General features: G+C 32.6%; 2 protein-coding genes across 3 annotated transcripts in view; one reads left to right on the plus strand and one right to left on the minus strand.

The window, feature by feature from the left end:
- Positions 1-1,036: 1,036 nt before the first annotated feature.
- Med18 (mediator of RNA polymerase II transcription subunit 18) lies at positions 1,037-4,055 on the minus strand. 2 transcript variants are annotated; one of them, NM_001184861.1, is given in 7 exon segments: positions 1,042-1,148; positions 1,150-1,191; positions 1,687-1,820; positions 2,475-2,553; positions 2,750-2,872; positions 3,054-3,117; positions 3,827-4,041. In NM_001184861.1, coding segments are annotated over 7 exon segments (630 nt in total). In that variant the 5' UTR covers positions 4,011-4,041; the 3' UTR covers positions 1,042-1,144.
- A 233-nt stretch (positions 4,056-4,288) lies between these two features.
- LOC100366982 (uncharacterized protein C05D11.1-like) overlaps positions 4,289-15,503 on the plus strand; it is a 33,562-nt gene continuing 22,347 nt past the window's right edge. The window contains exons 1-12 of the mRNA XM_085495871.1: positions 4,289-4,470; positions 4,874-4,956; positions 6,072-6,230; positions 7,226-7,381; positions 7,812-7,988; positions 8,769-8,909; positions 9,447-9,557; positions 10,478-10,569; positions 11,263-11,440; positions 12,024-12,134; positions 12,785-12,928; positions 13,399-13,578. Coding sequence (XP_085351997.1) covers positions 4,329-4,470; positions 4,874-4,956; positions 6,072-6,230; positions 7,226-7,381; positions 7,812-7,988; positions 8,769-8,909; positions 9,447-9,557; positions 10,478-10,569; positions 11,263-11,440; positions 12,024-12,134; positions 12,785-12,928; positions 13,399-13,578 — 1,674 coding nt within the window. The 5' untranslated portion in view covers positions 4,289-4,328. The remainder of the gene's footprint in view (positions 4,471-4,873; positions 4,957-6,071; positions 6,231-7,225; positions 7,382-7,811; positions 7,989-8,768; positions 8,910-9,446; positions 9,558-10,477; positions 10,570-11,262; positions 11,441-12,023; positions 12,135-12,784; positions 12,929-13,398; positions 13,579-15,503) is intronic.

A 15,503-nucleotide genomic window follows, 5' to 3' on the forward strand; every position in this document is an offset into this window, starting at 1 on the left:
CCAATATTTACCATTCCTTTCAAGTACTGGAATGAGTTCAAAATAGCTAGGGGACTCTCCATTTAAAAAGTTGGTTGGCTTGGAGGATTTTGTGGGGGTGTGGGTGGAGATATGGCATAATGCAAGAGAATAAGGGAGAAATGTGAATAACATATTTAAAAAATATCACCCCACCCCAAACCGGATCAAATACTAATAAGGTCTGCATGTTGTAAGAGTAGTATTTTATTTTGTATTTCAGCAGTTGTGTAATGAGCATGCCCTCTAGTGGTCAAAATGCCAAAACCCCTGTTTTTGAATAAAAACTGCCATCTCCTCGTAAAACATTCACTTTGTGACCATGCCCCATGCAAATGTATTTTTCAGTAAAGAGGGCTAATGTTCATATATACCAGCAAATAGTTTGCACATGATTCCACCTTGTTAGTCATTGACATTATGCATTGTAGGGACAATATTGTACATGCGACACAACTTATGTTTGCGTATCATCATATCTCACATATGCTTTGATAGATTTCAATCAGAGATGGTAAATATACAATATGCACGTTACGGTATTTTACGATTCAATTAAATGTTAATAATTAACTGCCATTTTAGACACAAAAATGTCTGGAGAATAAAATAAAAGTGTGTTTATAATTACCTGTAATTAAAAAATTCTACATTGTTTATATTTTGTTAAATTAATGTTAGTTACCCGGTAATAATGAAAAACAATCTGAACAGTTTAAACGGGGACTGTGTCATTTTCAGCGACTTGTAGTTGTGTCCCTCCTTTTGAATTCATAGGATTACTATTGCCACTGAGTCTGAATAAACATCAAACGTTACATACTTAGTTACAGCTTAGTTACATTGGGTCAAAATTTGAATCAGAAATGCATGACAGGATTGTCAGAAGACGATAAATACATGTAACTTGTATATGACCTATATATAGTGCAATATGTCAAGTTTAATAGGAATATCTGGTGAATGCTGACAAATTACTGAAATGCTAAATTTTGCTGACAAACAACTACTGATGATGTACATACACAATAAATTATGAAAGATTTTATTTGAATATTTTATAATATTGGAATCTGAAGTACAATGGCAGTGTTGCATAAAAATATATTAAAATAAAAATGCAAAATAAAAGTCTATAGTCTTTTGGGATCCATCTTCTCCATTTGTACAATTCTACAGATAAAAGTTAAATAAAGGATAATACGAGTTGATATGATCAGTTGTGTAGGACCTCTTTGATATTTTGTACCAAAGTAGAATTTTGAAAATTGCTAACTGCAAGTCTCAAAATAAAAATAAATCTATGCTAATGTGTGTTCACATAAGCACAACAGTCATTTTACCTAGATTTATAAACATGAAAAAATTGTCAAAAAACAAACCTTATGTATCTTTCAAATTAAAACAATCAAAAATCTATAATTAGTGAGAACTGCTCATTTGGAAATTTTAACTACTATATGTCCTATAGATGGAAGGTACATTATATATCTAGTCATAACAAAAGTATAATAAAGACACTAAATTTATTTAAACAGCCTTCCATTTATTTTAGTTGTGAGAAGCTAGAGCATAGAAATTATTGTGGTCGTGTACAACCTTTAGTTACTGAGAGGTATGTACCCCTATGTGCTAATTCTTGAACTGTTTGGTACAGAAAAAGGATACGGTTTAAGATGTTCTGCAAATGACCTCATATCATCTCCTACAGCGTCTTGACCAGCAGGAGCAACTACACTGAGCTCCACTAAATGAGATAATGATACAGCTTCTATTTCTTCTGTCACTCCTGGTGAGATTACCTACAAAATACACATACCATTCATTTGAAAATATGGGTGTACAATTTTGAAATTATCATCAAATTACTATCTCTCATCTTTACAAAAGATAACTAGAGCCTGACACCACACCACAGGTCATCATACCTTCAACATTCAAATTATTATAATCTTATAATCTTACTTTAATGATATACATTGTAAGACTGGGATATAGAGTTGATTAACACATTGCATGCTGACTACTGATTTTGGTATATATAGAGGTTTTCAGCAGGCAATATATTCTGATTTCCAAGCTTACTAAGTCGTAAACCCCAATGCCATCCTTTTTTATTTTTCATTATTTGTGATAATGATACTATTTATTGCTGGTACTGACACAACACACTTAATGACATGTGGGACATTACCTGCCAAGGCATGATAAGATATTTGCAGGACTATTTCAGTGATTATAGAATAACTACAGGTAAGTATGAACTAGGATGAAGAAGATGGTGGATGTGATAATGTACAAAGACACTGGTACATATATATGACACTAAAACCCACATACAGTTTATTGGATTAACATGATGGTGGATGTGATAATGTACTCAGACACCAGCATCACATAAAACAGAAACCCATACAGACTGTTGATGCTGAGCTAACTGGTTTATAATGTCTTACCCTGAACAGCTTTGACACAGTTATCTTCATTCTTCCTTTTCTAAAGAGATAACCTTTTATCACATACTCATGATCAAGTCTGAAAAATTGGTTTAGTATATGTGAGTACCTCAATAGTTTTCATGCAAAGCACAAAACACTTAACAATAGCAACAGGTTTTTTTCCTTCTTTTGACATACACTGATAGTCTGATCCCACAAATTACATTGAAATCCTAATGAAAATTTACAAATTTTCAAACAGCTTAGAAAAAAATGGAGACATTTTTAATTACCTGAATCCCATTTCAACAAGAAAACTAGATAAATTATCTGATGTAGCACAATCTATACAACTTCTTACGAGTGTACTTCTGTTTTTATCACCCACCTCTGACTGACCTACATATCTCAGCTGCCTGCAACATAACATTAAAAAATCAGCAAGGATTGAAGAGCAGGTAGATCTATCACAAACAATTTTCTTTCTACAAATGTTATAAACCATGTTTGAACAGAATTAGCCAAATAGTTTGGAAGATAAAACCATTTAAATATGCTTTAAATTTAAAAATTAACTTAAACTTGTTTTTGACTTACCATGGAATGTTCGGATGGTCTAGTGCATGTCTGGCTCTCAATATTGCTGGACTTGGAGTACCTCCTGTAGATGAATAAACAAACCATTTCAATAATATAATAGGACGACAGCCCTATTCTGAGGTTGTTATCTTTTTTTCTTTTCTAATTTTTGATATCATTTTTTTTACTTATACAGTAAATTGTTTTGCATGTTATAGATGCTAGCTAAGTGGTCTACATTTATTCTATAGCATTGTTTTAGAATTGAGTTACTAACCATTTAAAGTCAAATTTTGTTGCCTTTCATATAAAAAAAAAATCCACATATTTTTTTTAAAACTTTTGATCAAGACATGCAACCAATAGGTATTTTAATATGTTCACTTGGTTCAAAACTAACAAGGAAATAAACTGTACAAAATGTAGCACCAAATAACTGACCACCATATTGGTCTCTTGCTAAAACTTAAAGCTCCCTACTGAGAGAGGAAAAAAAAACACAACAACATTGGCATGGTATCCTTGTGATGTCAAATGAAAAGAGTATATTAAAATTTATTTCTATTCTATAAGAGATTGTATTGTATTTTATTCAAGCAATTTTATAAGGTAATTTATTCTAGCTATTCTATAATAGATTTTATTCAATAAAATAGTCTAATCTATTATATTCTAACCATTCTATAAAGGAATATATTTTTTTCTATTCAAGTTATGATCAATACAATACATAAGTTTATGCCTGTGATAACTACCGGTATATCGTCTATTACTCTCCGAAACATACTCACTCAGTATATAGACCATTTCATGGTCGTGGAAGGTTTCTGGTCCTTCTACATTGTCACAAAGACCTCGAAGACGATGCAGTAAGCTTTCCAAGGCCGAGTCCAAAATACTTCCCTGTAGCAGGTACTCCTGCATACTTGGGGAACTCATGGTCGACTGGCTCAATGGATTTACCGGTATAGCCATACTCCCATTTATTTACGCAGTACTCCAGCTCTATTAGCTCCCAGTTCAAATTTATACTCATAATATTGATTTACTTCCGGGTTAACATTAAAAATGTTTTTTTTGTCTTGTTTTTAATTTTTTAACTTCATAACAAAAACCGTTGACACTTTTATAAATCATTTTAGATAAATCATAATAATAAAGGTCGACATAAGCATCACCGAGGAGTTGACCTAATATATGCAAATATATGTCATTTGAGGTCAAATCCAGTTCCGCATTTCATCTCACGGCATGATTTGAGTTGATATATTTGTTTAGTCATACTCGTTCAATATGGCGACCTCCTTTGAGAAAGTGTGCAGCGTTGTTGCAAATGGTGTTATTCCTGTTTCCAAATACAAGTCAAAGAACACGGGAATGGTAGTGTGCATTGCAGAAGTTGAAGGCCCGTTGGTGAACGGTTATTTTTGTTTGGGTAAGTGCGAACTACTACTATGTATTGTCTTGACTGGGATATGAATGGAAATAACAATAAAAGTGAAACCAAACACTTTTTGATTATTACACGTTTTGTATGTCGCCCGGGACTCGCGGGGAACACACGTGGCACGAGTTAAGGAATCAGAATTATATTTGAAAAAAAGTGAAATAGGAAATGATTTGCAGGAATGGAAAAACTATAAAACCATGAATTAGGCCTAAATAAAAAGTTAACGCATACTATTAAATTCAAGATGTGCAAAGTCTAGCTGCAGCATTACAGCACGTTTAGTAACTATGGTTACAGCTTGATGTTAACAAAAAGCTTGAACCTCCATTTTAATGCACATTCTCAATAATATAATTTAATTTTCACTTTTTGTTTGTTGTCACTATAGCAACCGAGGCTCATGATGATGACGGGTTACCTCATACATTGGAGCATCTAGTGTTCATGGGAAGTGAGAAGTATCCTTTTAAGGTGAGTGTTATTACCTCTTCACAGTTAAACCTGCATATAAATATTCAAACTTTTTTGACCAAGACATCTAGGCACAGATGGACTGTAATGAAGGCAATGAGAAATTATGTATATTTGGTTCAAAGTTCTATGAAAGAAATGATAGAAAAAATAGATTTTGGAGTACATGATGTAATTTAAAGTGATATTTGTATCTTGTCATTTTTTAACAAACACAGGTATAGCTGATCATACTAATCAACTAATATGTTTTTATACCAGATTATTCATGTATTCCATTCATTAATTCTAACTTGAGTACAACCATGTGTCAATACAGCAACAGGTTGTATTCTGAGTGTGGGTGTGTCAATGTTGCAACTGACTGCAATGTCTTCTTTTCATACACAAGTGTAGACTTGTTGTAACATGAATTTTTGACTGAACAGACTAGTGTGAAATAAATATATATTGTTAGCTCCGCTGTTGACTTTGTCAAGCAGACCTTATCTTATGAGTGATAGTCCGTTAGGTGGACCTCTCTCAGACTTGTTTATTTTGTGATGATATATTCATTTCTCCAATTTCGATGGATATTTTTTTCATTTTTGGTAAAAAAATTATATTTTTGACTTCTTGTTGAAAACTGCAAGTTCAATTGCTTTAATATTATACATATAGGTACCTCATGTTGACCTCTCTCAGATTTGTTTATTTTGTGATGATATATTCATTTCTCCAATTTTGATGGATATTTTTTCATTTTTGGTAAAAAAATGATATTTTTGACTTCTTGTTGAAAACTGCAAGTAAAATTGCTTTAATATTATACATATCGGTACCTCATGTTGACCTCTTTCAGATTTGTTTATTTTGTGATGATTTATTCATTTCTCCAATTTTGATGAATATTTTTGTCATTTTTGGTAAAAAGTGATATTTTTGACTTCTTGTTGAAAACTCCCAATTGCTTTGATATTATACATTTGGGTACCTCATTATATCTTTTGTTAACTAGACATACTTACTATATGTGTTATTTCATAATCATTGCTTTTCCAATGCATGCAAATAAAAATTGTTGTGGCAACAGGATTTCAAGTAAAAACTTAATTAGAAAAACCTTTATTTTCTAGGGAGTCTTAGACCTTCTAGCTAATCGTTGTTTAGCACAAGGAACCAATGCTTGGACTGATACTGATCACACTTGTTACACTGTCACCACTGCAGGAAGTCAAGGATTTCTTAATTTATTACCAATTTACCTGGACCATGTGCTTTATCCTACTCTCACAGTAAGTATTACTCACTTCTTAAGGTAGCAAGGTAGTAAGGGAAATGCAGACCTACAAATTGAAAGAAGGGCGTACATGAAACCACCAAACCTATATATATTTAGGAAGACCCTGGTTTAAAGTTTTGATTAATATTATTTTTTTCAATATTGTGTTTGTTTTATGGCCACATTATGGCCTGTATTTCTATTTTTCCCTTTGTTTTATTTATTTTTCCTGAACAAAAGATTCTTATTTCCAGCATTTTGCGATTTTATAAGTATGCAGCTCCGTTTTTGTGCAACAACAGTGAAAAGGGGGCACATGATTCAGTGAAAATTAAAATATGGAAATAAAGCTTAAGTCTTATAGAATCCATGTGTCCAAACCACAACTTAGTGGCGATGGCCGAAACGACGTCACATCGATGTGCTCCATAAACAAACACTGAGAAAACGAGACAATTGTGAATTCTCAGCTTTGGACTGTCACTAGACTTTAAACTTGAATTGCTGCGGAGATCTCATTGACAGCAAGAGAGTCATGCTACTTGTTGCAATCAATGCTGGCCAAAATTCCATGGTTAAACAAGCCAAGGGAACAGTGAACATGGAGACGCAGAGAATGGAACATTATTTGAGGAGCAAAATCAAGTCTATTTATGTCGAGCAATTATTTTAAAGAGGTTATCTTTCTGCATTGATGATATCTGAGTGTCACGAGGTCTTGAATCCATGGACAGGGTACTCCTACTGCCTCTCTCTACCTAGATGAAAATGTTAAGCTGGTTCAGTTGGCATGTCATATTGTAGTCTGGTTGTGCGTTTCCTGGAGTGCTAAAATAGTTAGACTGTTTAATTAACCAGTGATAATACCAGTAATAATACACAGCACTATTGATCAATTAGGAATATGGATTTCACAATCTCAAAAGTGACAGTTATTATTCCAGTTTGTAAATGAGACTAGAAGTAGAATAAAAAATAAATATATTTGAACATTTATTTTGTATACAGGATGCTGCGTTTATCACAGAAGTTCATCATATTAATGGTGATGGAGAGGATGCTGGTGTTGTGTACTGTGAGATGCAAGGCAGAGAGAATTCAGGAGAAAGTCTCACTCACCTTGAGATGCTCAGAGCTATGTATCCCGGAAAATGTGGTTACAAGGTAAAAACACAGTTCTTACCTCTTACTTAACCTCCACAAAATAAATTACCTTTTTTTCAGCATTTTTTTTAATTTTTTTTCTTAAGACTTATAGCCAGATCTTAAAATGAGATCTTTATTTGAGCTTTTATCAATTTTGTTTTAATATTTTTTTAAATAATGCATTTAATTATTTATTTTTCATATATTTTATTTTAGATTATTTTAATTTATTGTTAATCGTAACTTTGATATTTTTTTTCAGAGGTTTGGTAATTACTAACTTTGATATATATTCTTCTAAATATAAATAAAAAAAACAATTCTCCAAGATCTGTCGAAATTTTTACAAATGGATGAAACAAATTGTGAATTTGGTGTATGTAAATTTATCATTTGCTTATATGGTCCACCAGTCTTTCAATAAAAGTGTAACTTGCTTTTTTTTCAGTCTGAAACTGGTGGTATTATGTTGAATCTGCGTACTAGCACAAACAATGAAAAAGTAACAAGCTATCATAAAGAATTCTACAGGCCTGAAAATTTATGTTTGATTATTACTGGTCAAGTCAAACCTGAAGATGTTTTCAAAGCACTTGAACCAATTGAAGAGAAAATTATTTCCAAGGTATGTGTCCTAGGCTAGTTAGTGTTGACTGCTCTTTTATTAGCTCCGCTGTCATCACAGATGACCCAGCGGAGCTGTTAGTATGGGGCGTCTCTCCGGCATCGTCCATCCCTTGTCCCACGTGAAGTTTTCCTTTAAAAGACTTCTTCTTCAAAAGTATTTGACCAATTTCATTCATATTTGTACCAAAGGTACTTGGGGTGGTCTTCTGTCAGATTTGTTAAATTTGTGTCAAAATATGCAAATTTGTTTTTTTTAGTGAATATTTTTGTCATTTTTGGTTAAAAAAGGTTATTTTCGACAACTAGTCCGAAACCGTAGGTCCAATTGCTTTCATATTTGCAGCACGGATACGTGGGGTGGTCCTCTGTCAGGTTTGTGTCAAAATATGCAAATTTGGATTTTTAGTGAATGTTTTGTCATTTTTGGTTAAAAAAGGTTATTTTTGTCAACTAGTCCGAAACCGTGAGTCCAAATGCTTTTATATTTGCTGCAAGGAAACGTGGGGTGGTCCTTTGTCAGATTTGTTAAATTTGTGTCAAAATATGCAAATTTGGTAAAAAATGTTATTTTTCGTCAACTAGTCCGAAACCGTAAGTCCAAATGCTTTCATGTCACTTTACTGATTCTTGTTTCATGATAATGAAGACAGCGGAGCTATTTCGACCGTCAGGTCGCTTGTTTAATAACATGTTTTAAAATTTTATTCTTTTTTAATAAAATAATAATTTTTGTAGTTACCGGTGTGTTGAAAGTTTTATTGTTGAATATTGTTTATAGGGGAAACTACCTGAATACACAAGACCGTGGCAGGCAGCAGTTCCACCACTAGAGGGCAGTGTAACAAAGTTAATACCCTATGCAAGTGATGATGAAGCCAATGGAATGGTTGCTGTTGCATTTAGAGCACCTCCATCTAAGGTGAGGTACATTGATGCTATATGTTGATAAATATACTGGACTATCATTTAATACTCACATACACCTATTTTTCTTTTTTTAATTAATATTTGTTATTTCGTAAAACTAAATTTTATTTTATACTGTTGAAAAACAAGAGCTGATGAAAACAAAAAGATGTGGGCTTTGGTGTTTTTTTGTTTTTTTTTACTTTAAACAATTATTCAGTCCCTTCAATGGCTGTAACCAACACTAATTATCTATCTTTTGTTTAGTAATCATTGAACAAATTCTGTTTTGTGTAAATTAGTTTTCTATAAATCATAGTCTGATTTGATCTACATTATGAAGTATTGCACAACAATATTAACAAATATATGTTTATATGCATCTTTAAAAAAATGTGCAGTCACTGATAAAATGTATTACTTTTTTAGTAGTATATTACTGATGCAGGAAAACTGGTGCTATTAGGGTTGTACCATTATTTCAGCTAGGGGTGGCTGTTGTCATTATGATGGACTATTATTGATACTTAGTTTATCTCTTCAAATTTAGGATTTATATTCATCCTCTGCTAATATGATATTATTAGAATATTTGACGGACACAGCAGTGTCACCTCTTCAACGAGACTTTGTGGAAATCGATGACCCATTCTGTAGCAAGGTAAATCAATGTTTTATTACATAATATTTGCAAGATAATTATTATTTTGCACATGCGTTTATTATTTGTAATTTACCAATTTGTAATTTAAGTGTTATCTAATACCAAATAGTGTCTTCTGAGTTGGGAGTATCTTCCAAAGTTTAGTGTTTTTCCAACATTTTTCTGTGTTAAGGCCAGTGCCCTGTAACAGAACTGATTTTGTAGGGATGCTAAGTCAATATGATATCCTTCAGAACCAAGATAAGAAAGTTGGTCTTCAAGAAAAAAAAATAATTTGTATATGGCTGTATAGGTGACTTGAGGCACAAATGAAAATGGTGTTCCCCCCGATTCCCCTTCGTTTTTACTTTTATTTTGTCTATAAAATGAGTTTCATTTTACTAAATTACAAATTCTATAACTATATTAAAATGTTTTTCAAGATCACTATATTATTTTATGACTTTCTGTTATGTCAATAACACACCAATGAATTAACAAAACCAGTTGCATCATAGCAAATTTTTGTGGGCAGGCTGTTTAATAAGGCATTTGAGTCGAATACACACTTTAGCATGTTATAGCACATATACACAATGCATTAAGGGAGAAAACTTCGCAATGTACTAGTATATATTGTTAAACTTATCAGCCTGGAAACTCACTAAATGTTGTTTGAAATGTTGAATCATAATATACACCTTTTTCAATTTCACTGATCAATATGTTGAGACATGAACAAATAATCTTGCGGTAGAAACCTGTGTACAAATGAAATTGTAGATGCTTGTATCTAAATAAATTGTCCAGGAACCCCAATTGTTTGTTTTTTTGTTTTGTTTTCATTTTGGGTTTTCGTTTTTGGTATGATTAATATAGCATATAATTTTCAATTCAATTCATACCTTCTAAATTTATTAACTTAATTTACGTTTCAGGTTAGGTATTCCATTATAGAGAATTCAGAAGGGTGTATGTATGTCAAATTTGACAATGTACCAAAGGAAAAACTGTCTTCAGTTAAAGATAAGTAAGTGTTTTTTACTAATTTTTTATATTTGCCACTTGTTATGTTTTTTTTGTTTTTGTGATCTATCTCATATGGTAATGTTTTGGACCTCAGATGCTTAGATGTTGTTGACTTAAGGGACATGTAGTTGAGTACTATTTAAACAGAGGATCATACTCTATTGTGCTGCTCACTCATATTAAAATATGTGGTCACTGAACTACTTTTTGCACAAAACATGGGTTGCACATCCATGAATTCATTTACCATTGGTTTCTATATTTTAAAGGTGTCATCATGTCTGAAAATTCTTATTGGTTGCATATCTTGGGTTAAAAAAATTATTTGTAGTTATATGATAGATACTTGCTGTTGTAACCTAGTTTTAGACAATTTTCAGAAATATAATTTATTTATATATAATGCCTGGAATCCTATAAAAAAACTAAAAAAATGCCAATTTTAGTATTTTTTCAAACGTTTTTTTCCAAATAAATATTTTGTACAGGGAAAAATAACAATGTATATATATGTATATAAAGATATAGATGGATAGCAAGTCTGCAAAATTTCACATCAAATTTAATTTATAAGTCTTAGAATTGTGAATATTATTCAGCATTAACTCAACTAATTTTTGAATTACTATCAAGTTGATGTGACTGTAATTCTACAATTTTAACCTTGCTAACAAAATTACTGTGAACATTATAGAATGTTGACTGCACTAGCAAAGATTGCCGATGGTACAGAGTCTATCGATATGAAACGTATGAAGAGTGTTATCCATAAACAAGTTCTAGAGTCTCTGAATAACATGGAGGACAGACCACATGATACATTCGCATTCATAATTATTGGTCATGCTCTCTATGGAGACAGCATGGAAGATGTGAGTGATTGCTTTTACACTTTTTTCCTGAAAAAGTTTGGTGCCATATTTTGATATAATTTTTCTATAATTTATTAATCAACTTCATAGACCAGATGCCCATTGGCTAAAGATAACAACAATTTGTGTGGATTTATTTTGTAAAATAATTGTTAAATAAAAAAAAAAAAAAAAAAATTTATATACATGTATATGCTGCACATAAAAGTGTGCATAAACCAAATGTCAGAAATAAAAGAAAGATAAAATGAAAAATAGGAAATAGATGTCTGCTTGTAATATTCATGTTTGAATAAACAAATCATCATTTTATACTGCTCACATTGCTTGAAGTAATATAAATATTTTTTTCTTGCTTCACATTTGGAAAAATAATGTTGCTTCAATATTAAGTGAATATATTTTTAATATGGATTAAATTTGAACTTAAAAAAACATTTTGTTTTATGGTCAGTTCTCAACAAGTGGTTGTTGCATACAAATTTTTTTATTCAATGCAGTTCAATTTTATTTTGAACGATACCATTAAAACTTTTTTATAAGTTACCGATAATCACATCATAATAATTTATGTTTGTTTCAGTTGGAAGGCAGATTAAATCAGGTTTCTGATTTGAAGAAGCTTTCTGATGAACCAGTTGAATTCTGGAAAAAGTTTTTAACTACCTATTACGTCAAGCCACCATGCATAACTGTAAGTCGTTCATTTTATTTATTATAATACTGAGCAATAAATTTATTAGTTTTTGTATCTTAGAAACTAGCAAGTACTTTCAGAAAAGTTGTTTACAAAATTGACAGATTATAAACATAAAACATTCACCAATCAGAATGATCCCTGTGGATGAATACATGCTCCTGAAATAGCTGACGCGGTCTGCATGTGTGCATAGGAATCTGATTAGCTATGCGGCACGAATAGACAATCCACTTGCTTCAGTTGGATTTGAATGAAACATCTATGTTCTTTCGTCTCTTATTATCAGTAACCTACCTTTTGAACCAGAAGAGGAGGGAGAGGATGAATTACCTAGCTAAAAATAGAATTGATTAAAAAGCTAATAAAATGTTAATTTGGAATTTTGTTAACCCTTCAAAAAAATACTTTTCAAATTGACACTATGAGGGTGCTATAGAGTCACACTAGAACAATTGTTTCCTGTTTCACAGGTGGTCTCAGTAAATGCAGATTTTACTAGAATAAACTACACCTTTCACCCACACACTTTTCTGTCATAGTAAACCTTTCCATGTAATATTTATACCTACAACTTATCTATTGGTTTTCTGAATCATATCGTTTATGTTTTGAAGAATCCTATTTAATAGCGTGTTCTGTTTTAGATTATTGGTGAGCCGAACCGAAAACTAATGGAAGAGATGGCTGAAACAGAGAAGGCTAGGATAAGCAAACAGGTGGAAATGCTTGGAAAAGATGGTTTAAAACAGAAAGCAGAGTTACTGGAGAAAAGTACTGAGCAAAATGAGGTCAGCACATATTATAAAACTTATTAATTGATTCTATCCTACCTGGTGTTCAACTCTCAAGTTGGTGATTATGCCACTGAGTTAATGGAAAAAACACATCTGGCAGTCAAGGTTAATTTGTTTACAGATGTAGCTTTGTGAGTACCTTGACTATGGTCCCTGGTATTTAACATCTCAATTTGCCAAATAATTTTGAGTCTGGTAATGGCAAAAAAATGCAAAACCCTTCTTGCCCTTCTTGTGAAAAAAGTGTATGTATCAAAAATCAAAAATTCCCAGAATTGTACCTTTCATATATGTATAAACCAACACATAGAGCTGCATTCTATATTTTGTGGAGGGTCTAAATTGAAGTAGAATTTAAAGTGTTGAAACTTCCTGGAATAGTTTTTCTCTAATTGTTCATAATATGTCATTTTGTATTTGCAATGTTTTTATCACTATAACTAATACAATGTGTTGTCACACAGATTGAACCACCAAGTGAGATGGTATGTTGTCTTGATGTTCCTGATACAGCATCTGTGCAATTTCACCCAATAACAAGATACAATGACTTCACAGAAATCGCCAGTCAGTGTAAATACATGCAACTGGATAAGATGCCTTACACTTTTCAACTTGATGATATAAACACTAGTTTTGTCAAGGTAAGGAAGCTTGTTTGCTCTTGCAATTTGCCAAATGATTTTAAGTAGTTTCTCAAATTTTACATTAACACTGTTAAGGACATTATTTTCCTACATCCCTGGTCACTGGGAATGTGCATGAGAACATCGGTGTGAAAACAAATTGTTCCCACGTTCAAATAGCGACAATGAATCCAAACAAAAATAACATTTTACGGTACATGAAATGGTATAATTTTGTAAATTGATAATGTTTAATATAGTAGATTGACACAGATGCAAGTAATATTTGAATCGAGTGTCACTGTACATGTTGTGTGTTAGTATGCAAATGTTCATTAACAAGTTTTTTTTGTGTGTGCCTGTAACTATATCCATGCTATTTAAACAAAATACATTGTTATCTGAGTTGTACCTTTTTGGTGCTAAGATTCAGCAGAAGACAGAGAGTATGTTTCATGATGCGAAAAATAATATAATTTGTGCTATCTATCAATTCTAACCTCTTCAAGCTTGTTTACTCCGTTCAATCTAACCTCTTCAAGCTTGTTTACTCCGTTCAATCTAACCTCTTCAAGCTTGTTTACTCCGTTCAATCTAACCACTTCAAGCTTGTTTACTCCGTTCAATCTAACCTCTTCAAGCTTGTTTACTCCGTTCAATCTAACCTCTTCAAGCTTGTTTACTCCGTTCAATCTAACCTCTTCTAGCTTGTTTACTCCGTTCAATCTAACCTCTTCAAGCTTGTTTACTCCGTTCAATCAAACCTCTTCAAGCTTGTTTACTCCGTTCAATCTAACCTCTTCAAGCTTGTTTACTCCGTTCAATCTAACCTCTTCTAGCTTGTTTACTCCGTTCAATCTAACCTCTTCTAGCTTGTTTACTCCGTTCAATCTAACCTCTTCAAGCTTGTTTACTCCATTCAATTTAACCTCTTCAAGCTTGTTTACTCCGTTCAATCTAACCTCTTCTAGCTTGTTTACTCCGTTCAATCTAACCTCTTCTAGCTTGTTTACTCCGTTCAATCTAACCTCTTCAAGCTTGTTTACTCCGTTCAATCTAACCTCTTCAAGCTTGTTTACTCCGTTCAATCTAACCTCTTCAAGCTTGTTTACTCCGTTCAATCTAACCTCTTCAAGCTTGTTTACTCCGGTCAATCTAACCTCTTCTAGCTTGTTTACTCCGTTCAATCTAACCTCTTCTAGCTTGTTTACTCCGTTCAATCTAACCTCTTCTAGCTTGTTTACTCCGTTCAATCTAACCTCTTCAAGCTTGTTTACTCCGTTCAATCTAACCACTTCAAGCTTGTTTACTCCGTTCAATCTAACCTCTTCTAGCTTGTTTACTCCGTTCAATCTAACCTCTTCAAGCTTGTTTACTCCGTTCAATCTAACCTCTTCAAGCTTGTTTACTCCGTTCAATCTAACCTCTTCAAGCTTGTTTACTCCGTTCAATCTAACCTCTTCAAGCTTGTTTACTCCGTTCAATCTAACCTCTTCTAGCTTGTTTACTCCGTTCAATCTAACCTCTTCAAGCTTGTTTACTCCGTTCAATCTAACCTCTTCAAGCTTGTTTACTCCGTTCAATCTAACCTCTTCAAGCTTGTTTACTCCGTTCAATCTAACCTCTTCAAGCTTGTTTACTCTGTTCAATCTAACCTCTTCAAGCTTGTTTACTCTGTTCAATCTAACCTCTTCAAGCTTGTTTACTCCGTTCAATCTAACCACTTCAAGCTTGTTTACTCCGTTCAATGTAACCACTTCAAGCTTGTTTACTCCGTTTAATCTAACCACTTCAAGCTTGTTTACTCCGTTCTATCTAACCACTTCAAGCTTGTTTACTCCGTTCAATCTAACCTCTTCAAGCTTGTTTACTCCGTTCAATCTAACCTCTTCAAGCTTGTTTACTCCGTTCAATCTAACCACTTCAAGCTTGTTTACTCCGTT

Source organism: Saccoglossus kowalevskii, chromosome 1, assembly GCF_978046115.1.
Source record: "Saccoglossus kowalevskii chromosome 1, keSacKowa6.1, whole genome shotgun sequence".
NCBI classification, from domain to species: domain Eukaryota; kingdom Metazoa; phylum Hemichordata; class Enteropneusta; family Harrimaniidae; genus Saccoglossus; species Saccoglossus kowalevskii.